Below are 22,469 nucleotides of genomic sequence, written 5' to 3' on the forward strand. Positions count from 1 at the left end.
AAGTTAACTGTCACACCCAATTGATGCCACTGCCAAAAAATGATGGTTTCCAGTTCCATGATTAGCTGCCCTGTCGCTAATAAAATATGACTGTGGTTGCACTGAGAAGCTCCCAAGTGTGAACAGGGGCAACACTTTGAATGTGAAGAACAATGCTGAAAAAGATCAAAACTATCGCTCGATAAATAGAGTGATTTTCCCTTTTATTATGAAGTGACAGTGGATAGACATGAAAGGGGGAGAGAGATGGGGGATGACACGCCACAAAGGGCAGCAGGTCGGATCCGAACCCACGCCGCTGCAAAGGACTCAGCCAACATGGAGCGAACGCTTTTACTGGGTGAGCTAGAGGCCGTCCCGACTCAAGGTATTTTACAGATAAAGAGCCAGTGATAGCATCCAAACATTAACTCTCTGTCTATCGCTCCTGTAAATGCTCACTTTCTCGTCTCATGACCAGATCTTATTACTTCCTGTTTTGCATTTACAGGCAGCTGTACTGTATTCACTTTCAAAGTTGCTCAATCATGAAGCACAAAACCCTCACTTCAGCTGCAGGAGTTGTTCAAGATGGCCACATACTTCAGTTCATGCTTACAGATTATTATCATGTTTTTGTGTTGCACGGTGTGTAGTACTGACATTTCCTGTAGAAATGAAGCTGGTGAGCCTGTTGATTGGTAAGTTGAAATGCTACATTGCAGCAGAATTAAACCACAAAGTTTTTAGTTATACTGCTTGAAATGTCCTGTCTTTTGGAGGGTAAGCAGATATTGTTGTTACTAGGTTTGAATGAATTTTGGCATAAAATCCCAAATATGTTTCTCTCTCCTTTCACTGCAGGTTTATCATCTACAAACTGCCCAGGTATAAGATTGGCGAGGTCGGTAGTGGGGTGGACTACATGTACCTGGACTCCTCAGTATGGAGCTGGCAGATGAGTAAATTCATGGTTAACACCAGTCAAGGAGCCATAGGGAACACACTGAACCAGCTTTACATGGGAAAGGCCTACAAGGTGAGATTATGTCCTTGTTCTTCAAGTGGGTTTTAGACACTGATTCCTGGGTATAGAGAGATAGAGACCCTTGTGTCTTTAATCACACTTATACGAGTTGGTGAGCTTGCTGAGTAGACTCTCTTTTGCTTCCTATAAGGAACTGAGCTGAAACTGAAATTAAACAAGCTTCCAGAGCCAGATGAAGTAAATAACACTGTCCTTCCTCACTCCATTTACATTGTGTTTCAATTGCACGTTATAGTGTTTGAGATCAATCTCCATACGGCATCAGGAAAGTAATCAAGATGAAATAAATACAAAGAAAAAGAAAAATCTTACCTTTGATAAAGCTAGATAGGTAGACACTTTAGGACATATGTAAGGTAAATATAAAGCAATAGCCCCAGTCAGCAGCTGGTTAGCTTAGTTTAGCATAAAGACTGGAAGAAGCTAACCTTGCTCTGTTCAAAGGTACCAAAATCCACCTACCAGGGCCTTTAAAGCTCACTAATGACTATGATATATCTTTTGTTTAAAAAATGAGCAGTTGTTGTGTGTTGTGGAGCCAGGACCAGTAACTTCCTCATGTATTTTCGTTGCCATGAGGCAACCAGTGAAGACTGGTTACAATAATTTGTTACCTTTGGTCAGAGACAGACTAGCTGTTTCCAGTCTTTAAGCTAAGCTAAGCTAACCAGTTTTTGACTGGGCTGTAGCTTCATATTTACTGTGCTAAACTAAGCTAGCCGTCTGCTGGCTGTTGCCTTATATTTACTGGACAGATATGAGATTGGATCTTCTCATCTAATTCTCGACAAGAAACCAAATAATGTTTCTCAAAATGTGAAACTATTCTTTTAAGAAATCAACAGAGGCTGTATATACAAAATAACTGAAAGATCACATCCCCAAAAGTGTACTTCTCCACATACTGTATGCATAAAACAAGTATTTTCTTCAGTCTAACAGTTCAGTCTATGCACTCTACAATGATGGACCACCAATCCTGGATTACATCCAAGGATACGGACACACTAAAGGTACAATGCATTATGAAAATTCAGCTGTGTTCTTACTAGTTTTGTTTTGATGTTAATTGGTTTCAGTAGGATGAATCATGACTACAAGATAACAATCTTTGCCTGCGGGACCTGTGTACATTTGTGTCTATGATAACTTATGACAGATATATTTGCAGATTGCTATTCAAGCTTTGCAATGCTATGATTTTGCAAAAAAATCAAGATCGATATGTTTTTTTGTGTGTCAGAGGGAGGAAATGGGCAAAGAGCATCCAACTGATAACTGCTGTTGACTCTGGATTATTGCCTGCCTTGACATTACTTTAATGGAAATGTTTGCAAGCATGCATGCTGGTTTAATGTATGTGTGAGACGTTGTATATGTGCAATGAATGTTGTTTGTCTGCATCCTGCAGGGGTACTGCTCTTTGACCGCTCTCAAGGTTTTTGGCTTTCGCACAGCATTCCCCATTTCCCCTCGTTCCCTGAGAGAGGCTACCTTTACCCCTCCTCTGGCAAAGTCAATGGCCAGACTGCTCTCTGCGTGACCTACCACTATGAACAATTCCTCCAAATAGGTGAGTGAACGCTCATGAGGCAACATTGCCTCACTTAGGGCCTACTCCTGCTCTGTACACATCCCAGACTTCAACTTACAAAATTCTCTATTTGCTAAAAACAAGAGTTGCACAGTGACCCGGTCTTATGTCAGTGCCTTCAATACATACAGATATGACTTCAAATTTACACAAACATGCAAAGTGTTTGTCCAATGATGTTTTGAGGGTCTACTACTTATATAATAAGACAAATAAATGGAAGTCCCCCTCCACTCAAATATTGCAATCCAATATGCAACTTACATACTGAAACTTGAAACCTCTAGCACATACACTGAAAATAGATAGGAAAAATATTTGCAAATTCATAAATACATGATTTTTCAATGTGGTAGAATGAGTAAATGTAGTTAGAAGAGTTACAACAAGTTAATTGAACCTTTTTTTGTGGAATAACCGTATCAGACATAAATTATTATGTATTTTCATTTGTCATAAAACATTTCTGGTGGGGGTCTTTAACTGAGTTTTAATATCATAAACCAATAAGAAACATAGTAGTATTGTGAGCAATGCTGTTAATAAATGTTCACAGTGTTGCTATTTGTTTTGTATTGGGATAGTTTGTGACATGAGTCAATATTTTTTTAAGTTTTACTAACTAAGGGACTAAGGGAAATTTACTATTTAATACTACGTATCAATGACACAGACCTCTGATGATTCCTTTGAGTTGGCCCACTACAACACACATGCATAAACAATGAAATGAATATGGAAAGAAAAGAGAGTTTTATGTAGCTTTGTTCTCACTAGGAACATCCATATTTTGAGATTATAGACAGTAGACACAGTTAGATATAACCAGTATTTATTAAAGTTGGTATTTGTTTGATATTGTACAGTAGCCTATATCAGCAAAACAAGAATTCATGTCAACACTATCAGGTAAAATATGAGCATTTTTTATTTAGCTCTATTTTTACTAGCTTTTAGGAATACTGTCTGAAGCATCCTATAGTGCACCCTTTAATTTTCTAACATCAAATTTTCTCTCTTCTTTGTGAGCCATTCTCCTTCCTCTCTAGCAAAGCAGATGGTGTACCTTTACCCACGCTTCTATAACTGCTCTGTACCTGCTGCATTCTTGGCCGACCTGCCGCAGTTGGCCCAGTTATGTGAGGGCTCCAAACCCCCGCTGGCCTCAGATAAGAGAGTGGAGCAGCTTTTCTCAATGCAAGGGGAAAAGTTTGTCAGTTTTGTGAAATCTGAACGCTATGTGGATGGTAAGGTATTTCTCATGTACTGTGGGTCATTTATATATATATATATATATGGGCAATATACTTTTTTTTTTTTTTTTTTTCTTTGTTCCTGTGCTGCTGTAAAAATAAATAAATACATACAAATACAATACAAATATATATTGCAACAAAAGCACTATTTTGGAGAGACGATGGAGTTCCACAACCACTTTTGGCACTTGACCATTTACTCAATAGAAAATCTCACAGCAAAACTGCTGTTGTAAACTTTTTACACAACCTGACCTTTTTGCAAAAACTTCTTTCTGCTATTGTCTTGTTTGCACATTTCACTTGTCTGCCACAGTCACTCATTATCAGGTGCAGACACCCTATCATCTTAGAACCGTGAAGTGTATGAGCACACCCCACCCAAGGCCTCAGAAGTACTCGGCTCCCAATGTTTTTTACTTGTAACCTCCTACAATGAGGCAGAGCCCTACTTGTGAACCTTTTCACATTTTAGGGCCTTAGTGCGGACAGTTGTGAGCAGTCATTTTTTTCCCCTATTAGATTGTTTCATTTGTAGGATTTTTAGAGGCCCCTGTTTTTTTTTTGTATATTAAAAGAAAAAGAAATATGTCAGCCCTGAGCATGAAGGTTATATTTGTTCTAGGGCTGGGCAATATATCGATATTAAAATGATATCATGATATGAGATTAGATATTGTCTTAGATTTTGGATATCGTAATATGGCATATGGGTTGTCTTTTCCTGGTTTTAAAAGCTACATTACAGTAAAGTGATTTTCTGAAATAACAGACTGTTCTAGCTGTTCTATTATTTGCCTTTAACCAATTAGTCATTATATCCACATTACTGATGAATATTGATCAAAAATCTCATTGTGTCAATATTTTGTTAAAGCACCAATTGTTAACCTTACAACATCGTCGCAAAATCAACATGGAGGCCACCCATCCCTATATTGGGCATAGACCGTAAAATAAATGGACACATCAATGCCATAGACTTCGACGGAGACCAGTGAAGTTAATTAGAAGCACTTTTCCGGTGATGGCTGAACGTACTGCGCAGCCTCAAACTGAGCTTGACGACATAGATGTGACGTGAGCAACCTGTCTGAAATTTATAAGTATTCTGGTAGCTGCGCCAAGAGAAATCTGAATCATTCCGAATCTTGCAGAGACAGAGAGCACGTGTAGGAGCTGTCCATGAGCGTAGGTGCAAAACATTTTTGTTCCGATGCTTTCATGGACTCTCAATGAGCTTCTCCCTTGACTGTATGCCTCCACGTCCCCCCGATTGCCTGCGAGCTTCTCCTGACTATATACGGTAATTTCTGTACTGTGCGACAGAAAGTTGCGTGGTTATGACAATCGTTTTTACAAAAACGGCTGATACGGGGCCATAACGTGAGCTACAAGCTAATGGAGCCTTTTATACATTGTCGTGTTTCTTTAGAAATAAACAATGGACAAATAGAGTCTTTAAACGCTTCAGATGTCAAGTTATTCTCTGTCAAAGTGATGCCAAAATGAATGGGAGTCAAAGGAATGCTAGCTGAAGGTGATGGCTTGTTAGCCTCAGAATTTCCCCATAGGAGGTATGCTTTCTGGATGCTCGCTTACCCCCTTGATATTGGGCTGTAAAACATTATAGAGCTCATTTATAATATTAATCCCCAATGCAACATAAACAACATAAAACTGTTAGAATGTTATTTAAAACATTAAACCTATTCTAGTACATTATAATAAATGAGCTTAGCTTTATTTACTATGTGCTTTTTCATGTCATTTCTTATCATAATGCAACTGAACTAACCCCCTCACTGGCATTCATTCAGACATCTACACGGGCTGGGTGGCTCAGGCTCTGGATGCCGACCTGCTGGTGGAGTCCTGGCAGAGACAAGGCCATGAGCTGCCCTCCAACTGCTCCCTGCCCAAACACACCATGAACATCAAGAGGATTCGGCTTCCCGGGTCAGTCCTGTTCCAGTCCCACTACGACCACTCAAAGTGGTGCGTGTCGCGGGTCTCCGAGGACCAGGTGACCTGCCTGGGGGATCTGAACAGGGAGAGTGCCCAAATGTGGCGTGGTGGGGGGCTGGTCTGCACCTTCAACCCCTTGATTTACAAGGCCTTCAGACAGCTGGTGGACTGGTACATTGGCTGTTGAATGAGAGAGAAAGAGGTATACAATTAGCCATCCATTTAAAGAAAGAAAAAAACAGCTACAACAAATGTTTGAATTTAATTTGTTTGACTTGTGTTCCAATACATATGAAAATCCTGACATAGTCTTAACCTGTATGTGGTTTTGAGAATGATAACAAATTTATAATCTACTGAACAAGTTACATAGGCAATATTATGTGACTATATGCTAAATTAATAAATATGCAAGATTCAAGTGTTTGAGTGTCATCACTGACTCTCATTTATAAAAAAATAAATAAAAAAGTATTAATTTGCATCACATAACTTTCCTGTGTTTACGTAAGAACCTTTGTTTCTTTAATTTTCATGTTTTTGAGGAACTCAAAGTGAAACTGAAAATGTTTACTTTTAAAGATCAGGGCAGTTAGTGGACTGAAGGTCAGAAAATGGGTTCAATCTGGGTGGGGAAAGTAAAAGAGCATCCCCTCTGGTGAAAAGCCCATACCCTGACCATGCCCAGTAGCCAGCTACAAATCAGACTGTGGTTGTACTAGTGTGTGTGTCAGTATGCTGTTGCCTTACTTCCTTGATTGAATGAAGGGAATCTGTAATAACACAAGATGTATCTATTTGATGTTTAGTTATATTTTACCCAGGTGAAGACTCTGACTGCATTGCATTGGCCATCACCATGTCTGGGTAGTTAATACAGGAAGGTGCAATTGGTGTATCCAGTATTTGAGGTAAACAGGGCCATCTTGTGGTCAGACTAGACGGTACGATACTGTAGGTGTCTGTGGATCATTACTGCTCTTTACATTCAGCCTGTTATTGCATTCTCAATTATTTCCCTTAAACAAACTAAGAATCCTGCCACAGGGGTGAGCTTATTTCATATTTTCCATACCCGTCAAGTTATTCAAGGATTTTCTACAATCTCATTTCTACAAAACAGCACTTGTAGCAATAAGGAATCACAGTTTAAATCCAAACCTACCCTCAGCTTTTGATTTTTTTTTTAAAAGAACATCTATGGTTCTTGTTTCATCACCACTTTTATCATTTAATGTTCGACTCAAAATGGAGGAGATTTTAATATCTCAACTCCAGTGTCATGCTGACCCCCTTGTACCTGTGGGACAAAACTGGTTCGACCAGCAGAGACAAACAAACCTGTTCTTCAAGCAAAGAAAAACTTGTAATCACTGTACTTGTTTTGACTTGTTCTGTTGTAATGCCCTGGAAGTGCCAAATGGTTGCCATAATTCAGATTGTGTCACACGATTTGTCAATTCACATTTCACTTTCATAATGACTATTCTTCCTTAGAAATATTCAAAACGGTTTCTTGAATCCTCAAAATGTACTAATACATTAATTTTAAGATCACATTCATACAGTAGTTAATTCTTAGTGGATGTAGAACGTCTTTCAAAAGCTTTATGCTTGAGCTATGGTGGAAGTGTTCAGTTTGAAGAGTATCTTACTCTTATCAGTGTCATCGTGTCCATATTTATTAAAACAGCCTGTCAAACTACTGTATTTCAAAGGCAGATAAACCCTTACATTTTACCAGCTTGTCAACAGGCAGATCAACATTCTGGTGTTAGGCACAAAATCTATGAATCCTTTACAATGATGTGTCTGAGCAAGGAACAAGGAACAAGGAAGCAGATGAAATGTGAAAGATGTGGGTGTCAGTTTGGTCTAACTGAAATATCACAGCTTTGTAACACAGATGCACAGTTGACTGTGAAGAGAAATGGCAATGGCTAGATACGTAAGTAAAATGTTTACATGTTTAAAAATTATGCTAAAAATAATAAAAGTTGAAATTTAAAATGTAATCTGCAAAACATATAATGAGCTTACGTGTTTTAGATGTATTCTTAGTATTGTGAAAATATCTAGCAAGTAGAATAAAAAGTTTAAATATATATTTCCTGTTTTTCGGACCTAGAAGTGTGTCAGTATCAGAAATGGAAATAATCAAAGAACTGTAAGTTGTATTTACACGTTACAGAGTAAGGAGCCCATTATATTAAAATGTTAACTGTTGTTTTGACTTGTCACTACTCTTGAAAATGGTACATGTTGTGTTGCACAACTGGATGATTTACTCTTGTAGGTACAGGAAGTTGCTTTATTAAAAATATCTCTTACAGCCTTTAGATAACTCACCAACCCTCCTCCAAAATCATAGTTTAAATTCTTAGAACAGCCTTGAAATGAATTGTAATACTATATATCATAATCCCTGATGCCAGTGTCATAGTTACAATTCTCCATTTAAAAAGTTAAGTTCCAAAGTAATTTAATATAAATATGTTATACAGATGCATGACCAAATATCTTTTTAAGGAATGGTGTTCATTTGTCCGGGAGAGTTCAGAGACTTGTGCAGTGCAGTCTGTACCAGGAAGCTTTGAGGCTGTTCTGTGGGCTTGGGGTTGCCTAAAACCTTGCTGACGCTTATCATCTGTGTTACAGTTGTGTAATTTTCCGGGTGTGTAAAAAGTGTATACCAGATCTGCCAAATTGCTCTCTTAAAATGACATCAAATCTTTGAGCATTAAAGTTCATTCTTGACTTTAGGCACAATAATACATTTTTTAACTCAAGGTCCAATTACTAACTATTTCTGGAGCTTTCAGCCACACTTCAGCCTTCACCAACCAATAGAGTTTGCTCCAGTGACATGGAGTTTGTTCAGTTGTCATCATGTGACTTAAGTATTGAACTTCGGTCACATCATGCATCCTTATACAACGGTTCGTCTGATAACTTAGGAAAACAGTTACGCACAATTTCTCTGTGTTATCCTACAAATGTTCAGCAACACGAGTGTGCCTGCGCAAGCCCCTGCAGTGCAGAATCTGTTTAGGTAACAAAACAGCTTGGTTAGGTTTAGGAAAGATTGTGGTTTGGGTTCAAATAAGTAACTTACATACGTGGCATTGAAGTACGCAAGTTATGTTGCAACAAACAAAAGTACGTTGAAATAAGTCAGCGTTGTCTTTTGCATTCCCACAGAACACAAACAGTGGTCTCCTGAGTGAAAATCCTGTGTTTGTTTGATTATCCATCAATCCATCCATCTTTGTCTCTCTTTATATATCACATGATTTCCAGAGGCACCTCTGCACACCCTGGTCCACAATTGTGTGGGATATACAGTATATTTATTAAATAGTGCATTACTTTTCATAGGTATAAGTACGAACAGTGTATGAGCAACCCAGTCTTGGAATGAGAACAGCCTGAATCATGACGGGTGTCATGTAACCCCTGTCTCTGCTCAAAGCTATTGAAAGCTCTGGATATTTATATAGATAATCAACTTTTAGATCAATATGATTTTTATAATGACATTTTCTAGTAATCATACTCTTAATCAAAATCGGGATGTATTTGTCCACCATTTGTCTAAAATTCAAGAAAATTGCTAATTTCTCATACTAACCCAATGACTTTTTCAGAAAATTTTATTTATTTAAATGTATGTATTAAAGGTAATCAACTGGTGATTAATCTGTGAAAACAGGACTCCTGTCTTTGTAATTCTCTCATGATTATACTGTATGTGATTGTTTTAGAGGACAATGATGAAATTCCTCATCAGTGTTGGGATCCTTTTCCAAGGGTGTGATTCAGATGTGAAATGCCGGGATGACAAAGGAAAAGAGGTGGACTGGTTTGTAGACATTTTGAGTTGTAGCAATTTATAATAATTTCACCTATTCTCTGTCAGCTGAATATGTAATATACTTACTGTATCTCTTTATTAGGTATATTCTATACAAGTTGCCCCGTGTGAAGGATGACGGTTTGTCATATCTGTACATGGATGAGAGCACCAACGGATGGAAAGCCAGCAAAGAGACAATCAACAGTAAATCTAGCACTCTGGCGAACACCCTGAACCCTCTTCTTGACTTCTACGACAGAAAGGTGATGTGTAACGACCTGTTTCTCTCTTGCAAAGCACAGTGTTTCATCAGCACACTGATTAAGTTTTCTGTTTTGTTGCAGATTGAAGGCTTTGGATACATGCTCTATAATGATCAACCTCCAGAACCATACGCTGCTCCTGCATCATTTGGCCACAGTAAAGGTGGGTGCAGCAATGTTCCACTTTATTGCGTTCAAATATATTATAATGTAACAAATTTCAGTTTCTGTTGTTTTCTCTGTTTTACTTCCTGAAGGAGTTGTGATGCTGGACAAAAAAAGTGGAGTTTGGCTTTCACACAGTACACCAAAATTTCCAACATATCGCAGTAAAGACTTCTGGCCAGACAGTGGAACCGCTAATGCTCAAACATTTATGTGCGTGACTTACTCTTATAATCACTTCAAAGAAATAGGTAGGTTAATGGCTGTTATATTCCTGGCTTGTTATAAAGTTATTTGCATTGTAATGTACAGTTAAAACTTCAATTTCAATTCTCAGGATTGCAGCTGAAGTACATCCATGCTTATTCATATGACTCTGACATCCCGACAACCTTTCACAAAGAGCTGCAATGTGTTGCACAGCGAAGCTGCTACCCAAAGAAGGAACCCTGGTTTCGTGTAAAGATGCTGACTTCAATGACAGGACATAATTTCTCTAGCTTTGCGAAATACACCCGTTTTTGGGATGGTGAGTGTTTGAAATCCATCAATCAATCAGGATTCAAATGTTAAAATTTCATTTTAGGCTGATGATAACCTGACAAGTTTTTTTACAGAGCAAAATTAGGAACAGTTTTACAATAGTACATAGTTTACAATTCTCTTTGTCTATTGTGAAGTAGTTTTCTTTTAGTATGTATAAAATGTTCTCCCCAATGTCTATTGTTACTCTTCATTTTCATAGATAACAGTATTTTGTTTTGTTTTGTTCCCCATACTATTGTAGATCTTTACTCTGGCCTTATTGTTAACCATTTGAAGCAGGATCTCTACATTAAGAGCTGGGGGAAGATGCGTAAACCTCTGCCTTCTAACTGCAGCACAGACATCCCTCATCATGTGTACAATGTGAAGGAAGTAAAGCTCCTAAAGGGGAAGCCCTTTGGTGATACTGTTGATCACTCCAAGTGGTGTGTAACTTCTGGTGGTGGCTGGACCTGCATAGCTGATATGAACAGGGAAGAGAGTCAGATGAAAAGAGCTGGAGGAGCAATATGCACAGATAATGTTGCTGTTGGGAAGGCTTTCCATGCACTGATCACACAGTATGAACCATGTAAACATGACCTTCCACATTCTGAGGCTCAACACAGAGAGCTTTAAAGGCACAGGCCTTCGTGGAAATGTAAGGAAAAGTATAGCAGATCTCCAAAAAAAGTATAAGAAAAGACTGGAGCCTGATATCACTTAATAATAACACTAACTACGCCATTACATATCCAGACTTAAAATTGTTGGTTGCAAGCTTTACATTTTGCACAATGTGTTGGTGTAGTATATTAATTCCTGTCTTTTGTGTTTTGTATTATGTATTTTAATCAATGAAAAACTGCAGTGTTTTTATTTTGAAAATCATGCATTAAGCATTTGTCTATACAATCAGGATACTAGAATTCCAGATGAAATAAATTTAACTGAATGATTAGATCAATATTAGTTAGTAGTTTTGTCTCCCCAAGAGGAGTTCTAAGTAATGTCAACAAAACTGTCTCATCCACATGATATAAGCCTTCCGTGATCGCGCACCACTCCCACCCCTCCTCCACACAGTTGCTAGTAGCCAAGGAGGACATGGAGGATAATAAAAAAACAAGATGGATTCTTCAGAAGAGGTAATTGTCTTCGCTCGATTTTCTGCGCCTGAAAGTCGCCGGATGACACCATTTTCTAAACATGGCCATACTGAGAAATGCAGAGAGAGTTTTGTGGAGCTGAAAGTCTTAATTAACTTTGTATCAACTCATTAATGGACGTTCATTAATATGCAAAAAGTTACGCACTGATGCTCTAAGCTGCCAAGTGCAGAGAAACTTCCCGCCTTCAGCAGATGAATGAACTTATAGTATCAAACTTTAGGCTACATACATTTTCAGTGTGGGAAGAGAAGTAGCAATAAGCAAAACACATGTTTGAGTTAAAGGGGGCTTTAACCATACTTGTCCTCCAGACATTGTCAGTCAGAGTCAGCACCCAAAACACATTATTGGAGGAACCTTTATTTTAACTTAAATAATGTATTATCTCTATTAAAATTCAAACCTTTTTCTGAAGCTGTGTTGTAGTTACAGTTCTCTTCCTCGCCACGAGGTGTCCCCACATTTTTATCCACGACCACCACAGTCATTTCCGGTCCCCGGTCGTGAGCACACGAACAGGAAGTCAGCTACTGTCTATGCTCCACACGTGAAATATTTTAGCCAAAACAGACGGCTGACACTAGATGGATATCACGGAGGTTCCCGTGAGTCAGGACAACAAAGGTAAGAAAAAGAAGAATAAGAAGGCAAAAAAGAAGAGTGTGAGTCAGGAGGGAAATGGAGAAAGCGTCGGAGTTGAGACGAAGGAGGAGAAGATGGAGAAGAGCGAGCCAGCCTTCCCCCCCACCTTCAGTGTGTCCGAAATCAAGAATAAACAGCGAAGACACCTCATGTTCATGAAACTCAAGCAGGAGAAAAGAAAGGTAAAGACATATAAATATCCTAGCTAAGTTAGAGCTGTCATTGCAGGTAAACTACACTTAGCACCTAGCTAAAACTAATGCAGTCTGACACAACAGCCCTGCTATAAATACTCCCTTCATGTTAGGTAAAGCTCAGGTCTTTTCGAGAGGTGTTGATTCAACTTTTTGGTTTTAAAAAGATTTATTTCCCTCTTATCAGTGGTGGAAGCTAACAAATTACATTTGTAGTCTAAAACCTAACAATATTCAATTTACAATGATATAACAATGACTGGAGCAGAGAATCCTCACATTTAAGAAACTGGAACCGAATTATATTATGCATTTATGCTTAATATTTGACTTAAACGATTAATTGATCATCAAAGTTGTTTCAGAGTAAGTTTATGTGGAACAACTCCTCGATTAATCAGCTAACCGTAGCAGCCTCACATCGTTTTTAGAAGCTGTCATCTTTGATTCTGGGAATTTGTGTTGATCATATTTTTACTATTTGGCATTTGAAGACTAAACTGCTAATCAATTACTTATGAAAAAAAGCTGCACTGTAGATGAATTGATAATGAAATAATTATTAATACTTGCAGCCCTTCTTGAATCAACGCCTCTCCAATTCCAGAATCATGATTCACTCAAACTGATATCTTAAACTTGCTTTCTTGGTCTGACCAGCAGCTCAAATATATTCAATTTAAATATAAATCGAGCAAGCAGCCCTTCTTGTTAACCTGCAACCAGAAATTGTTAATCATCACTGCTTATCCTGAATTTTTTTCTGATTAATTTATCAACTTTCAGCGCTACAGTAAATATAAGTTGCAAGCACACTCCGACTGGAAATTCAGTGTTCATATTTCTTCTGTCTTCATATTTCAGCAAAAGATGCAGATAAAGAAAAAGAAGAAAAAAGAAAGGGAAGCTTTAGGTGACAAGGTGAGTTTGTTTTTTTTTCTGTGTCCCTCTTAGACAGTTACATTTTACCATTAAACAGGGTTAAGGCATAAATTTGGTCATTCATTCTTTCATTTATTCTGTCACTTATGAAGGCACCGCCTAAAGAGGTCCCAAAGACGATAGAAAACCAGAGGGTGTACGACGAGACAACCGTTGACCCAGAAGACGAAGAGGTGTGGACCAAGTTTGACTGAGCTTGTTCAAATGATCTCAGTTTATATTTGTAATACATTTGAAAAATGTAAATGTGTGTGTGTTTCCGTCATGTACAGATTGCATTCGACGAGGGAACTGATGAATTTTCTGCCTACTTCAACGGGTTGACAAACCCCAAAGTTCTCATCACAACATCAGACAGACCAAGAGGGGTGAGTGGCTGCTGTTCTGCATAATACATGTTCTTATTATGTTTTTATTACTTACCTTTTTAATATCAGCTAGAGCTGGGTGTAGATAGATGGATTGATAGATATAGGTAATTTCTAGGACTGCACGATTAATCTAATCGCAATCACGATCTCACTCTGTGCAATTACATAACTGCAAAAATTGTGTAATTTAGTTAAACAAAAACGTATGCTGTTTGCGTGACACTCAAAAGCAGAAACAAAAGTTTGCGTGATACTCTAGCCTCTGTGTGCACTGCAGCCTCCACGTTGTTGCACCTTTTCTGTTTCACTGCAGTCTCTGCACATGGTCGCTCGGATGCATTTTGAATGCATTTACCATAAGTATCAGTATACAGGTGCACTATCATTTTAGCGTCTGCTGATTCGTGCATTCTCCTTGATAATCAAGCAAGTAGACTCATGATCCAATTAAATTGCAATCGCAGTATGACTTTTTCTCTAAATCGTCCAGCCCTAGTTATTTCATAGCTCAATAACAATATATATTGTAATATTGCATGTTTTTTGGTAATTCAATAAATAAGTAGTCTTTATGAAGTAACTACATAATAAACCCATTTTGGTATACTCCTTCAATACTTGACAATGAAAAGTACTATTTTACAACAAACTTAAGTGCATATTGAACATAACATGCTAGGATCAGAGTGTAAAGTGGTGTCCAAATGCACAAATATTGTCGTAATGCGGTTCGGCAGCTGGTTTTTTGACATCGCCATAGGTATTGAAGCATATATGGACGATATGGAAAAATATATACAATAAACAATTTTATATTGCTTTGATAATATAGATTGTCTTGTCGCCCAACCCTAAAATCAGCTATCAGCTCTTGGGGACATTGATTTTGACTTTTTCAAATTATAATGATCCACTGGTAGATTTGGTAATACTTAAATTAGTATGCACAATATATTAATTTTGATGCATATGAAATTTGAACACAAAGGAGAAGGCTACAATCTAAATTAGACTATCGGGGACAATACAAGTGTTCTTTATTGGAGCCCCACTTAGTGATTTGACCTTTTTTTCTTTTCTTTTTTATAGCAGTTTTTACCTTTCTTGATTAAAAAAAATAAATAATAAGTCATTGTTTTCTGTCTTAGTCTGCGTTGTTTACAGAAGGTAATGCAACGTTGAGGCCATTTACCATTCAGTCTGTGTAAATGACGTTTTATATGTGCTTGTCCTGAGGTGGTAAATGTGAGTGTGCTGCATCTTCTTACTCATTATTTTTCAAACACTGTCTGTTTAACACATCGATCGTTATCTGGTGTTTGTCTTGTAGAGGACGGTGAGGTTTTGTGAGCAGCTGGCCACAGTAATCCCAAACGCCCACGTGTACTACAGAAGAGGTTTGGCCCTGAAGAGGATCATTCCTCAGTGCGTCGCCAGGAACTTCACCTACCTCATTGTCATCAACGAGGATCGCAAAGTGCCCAGTATCCTCAAAGGCAGCTGTTTCAGGAGAGGGATGGATGATACACAATGGTCTACTGCTCTCCGTTATTTATTACATTGCTGTCATTGGGGTCATGACCGAGGGTTGTGATACTTTTTTACTGAACTTTGAATCTCACCAACTTCAGAGACCACTTTAATTAGATGAAAGCTCAGTGATGTATATGAAAGTAGCAATAAGTATCTAAATAAGTGGAATGACTCTAGACAAGGTGAGCTAGTCAAACTTCTAGCTCACCCAGTCTGACCTTTTTAAAGGGGTGATAGAATGATTATATAGGGTATTTCACACTGTTCCTTATTGTCTCCTAATGGGGTATGTAACATTAGAGAAGCGACAGAATCTCATATTCCAGACACTGCAATGTTTCCTTACCAAATTCACTTCTGAGAATTTTTTATGTGAGAAATCAACTATATAAAGCTAAAATATGGGCCGTTTTACGAGAATTGATGGCTAATTGCAAATTTGGTAAGACTGTGTGTCGTAGTTCAGCTGCTGGTGCCGCCTCGCCGCCCGCCGGTGCTCCCTCGCCGCCCGGCCTGCCTTCCGTCACAGACCCCGGCCTGCTGTGAGCTCGATTGAGCTCCGTTACGGCTAGCAGCCCTGACAGAGCTCCAGGGCCTGTGACTCCCCTCTTCCTGCTAACTAAATTGCCCGTTGTGTGAGAGTGCGGTCAGCGAGCTTGTTACACCAGCAATCTCTTACCACATGTTACACACATGTCACGCCACTTATACAACATCTAACTAAATGTCTTATAAAGCTAACAACGGTGTCCGATTTCAAGTTAATTAATATTTGTAAAGATTAGCTAGGGGTTTTGTCAGCTGCGACTGTCCCTTCAATCCTAGCTGTGTGTAGCTAGCTACAAATCACGGATAGTTAGCTTCATTTTCGGCCTAGTTCGAGTATATTTACAGTTTGAATTTCGTCACGCCACTTATACATCTAACTAAATGTCTTATAAAGCTATGTCCGATTTCAAGATAATGAATTTTTGTGAATTCCAGAGGAATTATAAGAGGAGGCTAGCTAGCTCCATCCAGCCGCAGGCTCTATCACATCCAGCCGCAGGCGTGTATTTCACCAATCGTTTGTTTAAATAGCTCAACACATTATAATTACACACATTATAAGATTAACTGGAACCTGTGGTAAGAGATTGCTGGCATAACAAGCTCGCTGACCACGCGCTCACTCACATACACCGGGCATTAGGAAGAGGGGAACTGCAGGCCCTGGAGCTCTGTCAGAGCAGCTGCGTTTGGTAGTAGTCCATTAGCCCACAAAGCGGTGACTTTGCGCGGGTATGAAGTGCCGTGGGTTGCCAGCCATAAGGGAGCTCAAAGCAGGCCGGGGTGTGTGAAGGAAGGCAGGCCAGGCGGCAAGGCAGCAACACCGGCAGCACCGCTGCTGAAGTCCGACACACAGTCGGACAAAATTTGCAATTAGCCATACATTTTTGTAAAACGGCCCATATTTGAGCTTTACATAGTTGATTTCTCACATAAAAAAGTTTCAGAAGTGAATTTTGTAATGGAATAGCAGAGATCTGCGTGACCTAGATTCAGAAGACTACCTGATCTCAGGTCAGTTGTGTAGCCTATGTAAATGTTGGGGCATGACCGTTCTCTACAGCTGTGACAAAGGTTCCGGATTTTGAGATGCTTACGTAAGCAACTAGCTTTGTTGAGATTCGCCCGTTTTCAGCAGCAGTTTCAAAATATGAGATTTTCATAGTAAAGGGGTGTCAATGGGATTTTGAGCTTATATGTATGTCCTATTTACCCACCGTCATTATTCAACTATGACAGGGTAAAATCGGTTTTGCATTCTATCACCCCTTTAATGTTTGCTCCCTTAACCGTGACTTTAAGATGGTTTGGTTCTCTGTCATCTCCCTGACGGGCCGACTGCACACTTCAAGATCAGTAGTGTTCGACTACGCAAGGAGATGAAGGCAAGTTGATAAACTCAAACTCTTTTCTCCGTTTCTGTTTTGATTAAATGGGACATATGTAATGGCGTGATGATAATAATAATAATAATAATGATAATAATAATAATAGGTTTATATAGCGTATTTAAAGAAGAGTTTAGAAGAAGATAATGTACATAATGAATTAAGCCGAGCTAAACTCGCAGAGTGGGAAGCTGGCTGAAATGGCTGTGTCTCATTAAAAGTGAAACATGCCTTTTTATAGAACCCTAGGCTGTCTTCTTGTTGTGTTGTATCTTAAGTAGAAATAAAAAAAACTAGACACTGTGTCTAATGGAGCGATGTACAGCATGCAGCATCTGAGAAGTCCAATCTGGAAATGCCAACTTTGTAAACTACCAACTCAATTGATGCTTGAATGTATTGATGATTAGCTGTGTAGCATTCTAGTATTTTCCAAATTGTCTTCTAGTTACATATCGTAATTGTATATACTGTATATATAGCCACTGTTAAGCATCCCTAAGCTCTGCTGTGTGATCTCATCATAATCATAGTATTTTTCCTTGTGTAGAGAAGAGGCAAAGATCCAACTGAACACTCCCCAGAGGTGATCCTCAACAACTTCACCACACGCCTGGGACACAGCATCGGCCGGCAGTTCGCTGCCCTCTTTCCACAAGACCCTCAGTTTGTGGGTCGACAGGTCGCCACCTTCCACAACCAGAGAGACTTTGTCTTTTTCAGATTCCACAGGTGAGTGTTTTAACTGTGAATTCTGACATGGTGCCTTGTAATATAACCCTCCCTTTTCAGAAGCTGTTCAAGACAGTTTATCTTAAATGGAGATGGTCTAATAAACAATTATTTGGATTTCTTAAGGTACATCTTCAAGAATGAGAAGAAAGTTGGTATTCAAGAGCTCGGACCTCGCTTCACCCTCAAACTCCGCTCTCTACAGAAAGGCACATTCGACTCAAAGTTTGGCGAGTATGAGTGGGTCCTGAAGGTGAGTCTCCGTGCTTAAACTTTTCTTTAAGATTCCAGAAGAGCTGTGATGGTGGTACTAATGGAGTCAGCACTTTACTAATAGTAATTTGTTTTGTGCCATGCCACTTGCACATTGTGCTAGAGTAATTTGCTGCTAGGTTTGTCAGCCATTAATAAATGATTGCAGTGTACTTCAGCAACATGTTAAAAATAAGTTTTAAATGTCACTCAATAGGAGTAATGTCCCAGGCCTTAACTGTAAAGCTTAAAATACACTTTCTGTTTCCAGCGCCATGAGATGGATGCCTGCCGACGGAAGTTCCAGCTTTGAATACAAATAACCAGCTTTTTGGTCAGGCAAGGACGACCTTGTTTATTATCGAAGATATTACTGCCATTTGTGGCTTTGCACAAATGGACTTAAAGATTGGATATCCAGATTCTTTGTGCAAACAGTTAACCCTTGTCCTTTCAACTTGTATTTGATGTTCAACACCGATGACCGATTTTAGGAGATCGCATTGCTGTAGATTCACACCTGCCCTGAAAAAGGACTTCTATAAAGCTGCATCTGCAATTCTTTTTTGAAGACCAAGTGTGGGACACGAGCATGTAGCTCATTGCAAGGATGTTTACCCTCTGTTAGTTGGGAGACACCAGGAAGGAGACATGTAATTTTCAGGTTACTGGGATTCATGTGGAGTGCCTCCATCAGACCTGCGAGTGTATGCAAAAGTTGTATTGGCAGATGGCTAGTTTGTAATAAATTAATCTCCACAAACCGTATAAATGTAGCCCCGACATAAATCTGAGTTATTGTCCCATTCTGTCATGAATACAGACATACACCTGTTCATTCCTGGTCTGCAAATGACAAGGAGCGGTGAATTAGTGTCTGGAAAAAGGTAAATGGTTCACATTGCAGCTGCTTTTGTATTTGACAGGCTTTCAAAATAATTATGGATGACTCATTGAACACATTTCTTAATGTAAATACTCATTTTAATAAAAACATGTTGCAAGTTTAAAATGTGTAAATACCATTTATTCTCAAAATCAGGAATGAAAAATGTACAATACAATTCAAAAGGCCAACGTGTGTGTTGATATAGGTTAGTTACTTCTAAGCAAGTAGTATAATACTTGTATCATGCCACATAAGCACCTGGAAATGTTTCCGTTTGAGATTTTACAAAGGCAAAAGTAAAAAAAATTAACAAAAAAACTTTTTGTTGCTTGTCCCCAAATTCCTGAATGCTCCCGAGATGATTCCAGTCCACAGCGCAGGTCCTGCAGCCTAGTTCCAACAAGGCACCACAATGTCTAAAACCTGCAGAAAGGTTACATGCATTAGCCAGACCTAATTAGCATTTTACTAGAGCTACTGCATTACAGTACACATCATCTATGAGTTCCAACAAGTTTGATTTAGAGTTTATGGTCTCTAACATTCTTGACAGTGGAGCGTTAAAAAAAAACGGCTACATGAAAATGAATGTCCAGTTAGTTGCCCAAGATTCTTTCAGGTACCGAAGACAATGTGGCTGTAAATTATGACCTTATGCAAACATGATGTAGGATGTTGGGGTGCGAATGTTTTTACTTTCATCCAATAACAATGACTACTGGTACAAAAGCAGGTGCAAAACATGTTAAGCTTTTCGGGGCAGCAGAAGTGCAGTCCCTAGTGTGTAATGTGTAATATCAAGTGTTAAAAAAAAAAAATTATGCTTAGGCATTATTAAAGTATGTATTCTTCTCAGCAGCTTAGTTTTTACGTGTTTGTCTTTCCATAAAGACAGTGATGTTTTTAACTGGTTGCTAATTTGATAGTTACACGACTTGCCTAGAAAAACTACATGTTAAATTCCAAAATGGCCAAATATTGATGATAAATTAATTGAACTGTTAATTCCCTATTTTTCAAGTTCTTGAACAGGATATTTCACTGTTGAGTACAAGTACCTGGGGGTGTACTTAAACAATAAACTGGACTGGACTAGACACGCCGAGGCTGTCTACAAAAAGGGCCAAAGTCAACTCTTTTTCCTGAGGAGGCTGAGGTCCTTTAACATCTGTCGGACGATGCTGAGGATTTTCTATCAGTTTGTTGTGGCCAGTGCCATCTTCTTCGCTGTCACGTGCTGGGGCAGTGGGATGAAGGTCGCAGACAGACTGAACAAACTGATCAGGAGGGCTGGTGATGTTGTGTGGGAGGAGCTGGACACACTGACGATCGTGGCTGAGAGGAGGATGCTGTCCAGGCTTCAGTCCATCTGGGATAATGTCTCCCACCCTCTCTACGACACACTGGCCCTGCAGAGGAGCACCTTCAGCAGAAGACTCCTCTCACCCAGATGCACCACAGAGCGCCACAGGAAATCTTTCCTGCCTGTGGTCATTAAACTTTACAACACCTCCCTCAGAGAGTCACTCACCCCCTCTCTGTAATCCTCTCAAACAAAGACAATCACTTCTCTTTTTTATTGCACTAAAATCATCTCAACATAGACAATTTCTCTTTTATTGCACTATTTGCACATTAATGCTGTACATTTCATATTTTATATATTATTACTGTATATTTGTTTTTATTATATATGTTTATGTTTTAAGTATTGATAATGTTTTTATTTGTTGTTTGTATACCTGGAGTGGTAACGAAAATAATTTCCCCCTGGGATTATTAAAGGTCCCATGACATGGTGCTCTTTGGATGCTTTTATATAGGCCTTAGTGGTCCCCTAATACTGTATCTGAAGTCTCGTTCCCGAAATTCAGCCTTGGTGCAGAATTACAGCCACTAGAGCCAGTCCCACAATGAGCTTTCCTTAGGATGTGCCATTTCTGTGTCTGTAGCTATTGAGGAGGAGAGGGGGGGCAAGGTGGAGGGTGGGGGTGTGGCCTGCCACTTTGCTCATTTGAAAGCCATGATGTCTCTCTCTCTCATGGGTTGGCCAAATTCTCTAGGCTGTGAGGTAATCTCGCTTGTTATGACCTCATAACTAGCAAGATTCCAGATCGGCCCATCTGAGCTTTCATTTTCTCAAAGGCAGAGCAGGATACCCAGGGCTCGGTTTACACCTATCACCATTTCAAGCCAATTGGGGACCATAGGCAGTCTGGGGGACCTCATATTAATGTTAAAAAAAACCTCATAAAGTTAGATTTTCATGCCATGGGACCTTTAAAGTATTTCTGATTCTGATATCCACTTTATGTAACAATGTAACGCAGCCAAGCATTGTTGAAACCCATAACATTTTATACTCTAGTAACAAAGATCCAAAACGTTCCAGATATGACAGGGAATGTGTAAAAATGATGTAAGTTGTTTCGAATATTTTCAATAGGTGCAGCCATAAAAAAAAGCCATATAACCATAACACCATACTGAAAAAAAAACCAACTGACATATTAGTTAAGTGATTCGATACCCAATGTTAGTACGCGATGTGTTTTACAGTTAGGCTAAGTATTGTAGCTAGTGTTTGTACGCCATAAAGTGAATGGGATTTCAAAGAACCCACATATAATGAAATGAACGGACCTTATTGGTAACGGTAACGTTACTCACAGAGGCACAGTGGGTCGGTGCTATAGGAAGGAGCAGACTTTCTGCGGTCTGAACGGGTTGTTGCTCGACGACATGCCGGTGAGCAGCGAGTCCTGCTGGGCGTTCTGAAGGCAGAACTGCTGCAGGTCCGCTGCGGCCTGGGACACCTGTGGGAAACAAGCGAGTCTTAGAAAGTTAGCGGCTGTTATGTGACCAGCAGTTCTGTATGAGAAGCGGATCCGTTGAGTGACTGAAGCTAGCAACAAATGAAACAACGCGTCCTAAAAAGTAGCGATACCTTAACCCTGTTTATGCCAGCTTCAAGGCGTAACTGTTGTACAATTTTCTTCATCGCCACGACGCTGGATGATCCCGACATTGTTGAGGTTTTGAGGCACTGTAGTCTTAATAACGACGAATGTAAAACTTCTATCAAAAACAATCGCTAGGTTTCTTCCTCAACACCGAGTTTCCGGTTTTTTAAAAGAGGGTTCGCCGCTGC

The 22,469-nt window shown here is 39.2% G+C and overlaps 4 protein-coding genes across 8 annotated transcripts; 3 read left to right on the top strand and 1 right to left on the bottom strand.

The window, feature by feature from the left end:
- Positions 1-524: 524 nt before the first annotated feature.
- dnase2b (deoxyribonuclease II beta) lies at positions 525-6,266 on the top strand. Its single transcript, XM_039810265.1, has 6 exons — positions 525-680; positions 844-1,018; positions 1,962-2,040; positions 2,439-2,600; positions 3,671-3,868; positions 5,698-6,266. The coding sequence occupies exons 1-6, from the start codon at positions 571-573 to the stop codon at positions 6,030-6,032; spliced, it is 1,059 nt and encodes a 352-aa protein (XP_039666199.1). The 5' UTR covers positions 525-570; the 3' UTR covers positions 6,033-6,266.
- A 241-nt stretch (positions 6,267-6,507) lies between these two features.
- Positions 6,508-11,617, top strand: LOC120565357 (deoxyribonuclease-2-beta-like). Of its 3 annotated transcripts, none has more exons than XM_039811110.1 (7): positions 6,516-7,793; positions 9,610-9,707; positions 9,802-9,964; positions 10,046-10,127; positions 10,222-10,380; positions 10,467-10,658; positions 10,917-11,617. In XM_039811110.1, the coding sequence occupies exons 1-7, from the start codon at positions 7,776-7,778 to the stop codon at positions 11,291-11,293; spliced, it is 1,089 nt and encodes a 362-aa protein (XP_039667044.1). In that variant the 5' UTR covers positions 6,516-7,775; the 3' UTR covers positions 11,294-11,617. The 3 variants fall into 3 exon arrangements, with proteins under 3 accessions (XP_039667047.1, XP_039667044.1, XP_039667045.1); XM_039811111.1 differs by having other exon boundaries at positions 6,517-7,793; positions 9,610-9,699; XM_039811113.1 differs by lacking the exon at positions 10,222-10,380 and having other exon boundaries at positions 6,508-7,793.
- A 682-nt stretch (positions 11,618-12,299) lies between these two features.
- Positions 12,300-19,441, top strand: rpf1 (ribosome production factor 1 homolog). Of its 2 annotated transcripts, XM_039811117.1 has the most exons (10): positions 12,300-12,650; positions 13,527-13,583; positions 13,697-13,777; positions 13,877-13,972; positions 15,306-15,459; positions 17,360-17,442; positions 17,996-18,177; positions 18,304-18,430; positions 18,701-18,768; positions 18,924-19,441. In XM_039811117.1, the coding sequence occupies exons 1-9, from the start codon at positions 12,411-12,413 to the stop codon at positions 18,740-18,742; spliced, it is 1,062 nt and encodes a 353-aa protein (XP_039667051.1). In that variant the 5' UTR covers positions 12,300-12,410; the 3' UTR covers positions 18,743-18,768; positions 18,924-19,441. The 2 variants fall into 2 exon arrangements, with proteins under 2 accessions (XP_039667051.1, XP_039667050.1); XM_039811116.1 differs by having other exon boundaries at positions 12,302-12,650; positions 18,701-19,441.
- Positions 19,435-22,466, bottom strand: LOC120565360 (guanine nucleotide-binding protein G(I)/G(S)/G(O) subunit gamma-5). Of its 2 annotated transcripts, none has more exons than XM_039811118.1 (3): positions 22,266-22,466; positions 21,989-22,134; positions 19,435-19,741 (listed from the first exon to the last, which is right to left on the bottom strand). In XM_039811118.1, the coding sequence occupies exons 1-2, from the start codon at positions 22,344-22,346 to the stop codon at positions 22,009-22,011; spliced, it is 207 nt and encodes a 68-aa protein (XP_039667052.1). In that variant the 5' UTR covers positions 22,347-22,466; the 3' UTR covers positions 19,435-19,741; positions 21,989-22,008. The 2 variants fall into 2 exon arrangements, with proteins under 2 accessions (XP_039667052.1, XP_039667053.1); XM_039811119.1 differs by having other exon boundaries at positions 21,962-22,134.
- Between the last annotated feature and the right edge of the window lie 3 nt (positions 22,467-22,469).

This window comes from Perca fluviatilis, chromosome 9 (genome assembly GCF_010015445.1).
Source record: "Perca fluviatilis chromosome 9, GENO_Pfluv_1.0, whole genome shotgun sequence".
Classification (NCBI taxonomy): Eukaryota; Metazoa; Chordata; class Actinopteri; order Perciformes; family Percidae; genus Perca; species Perca fluviatilis.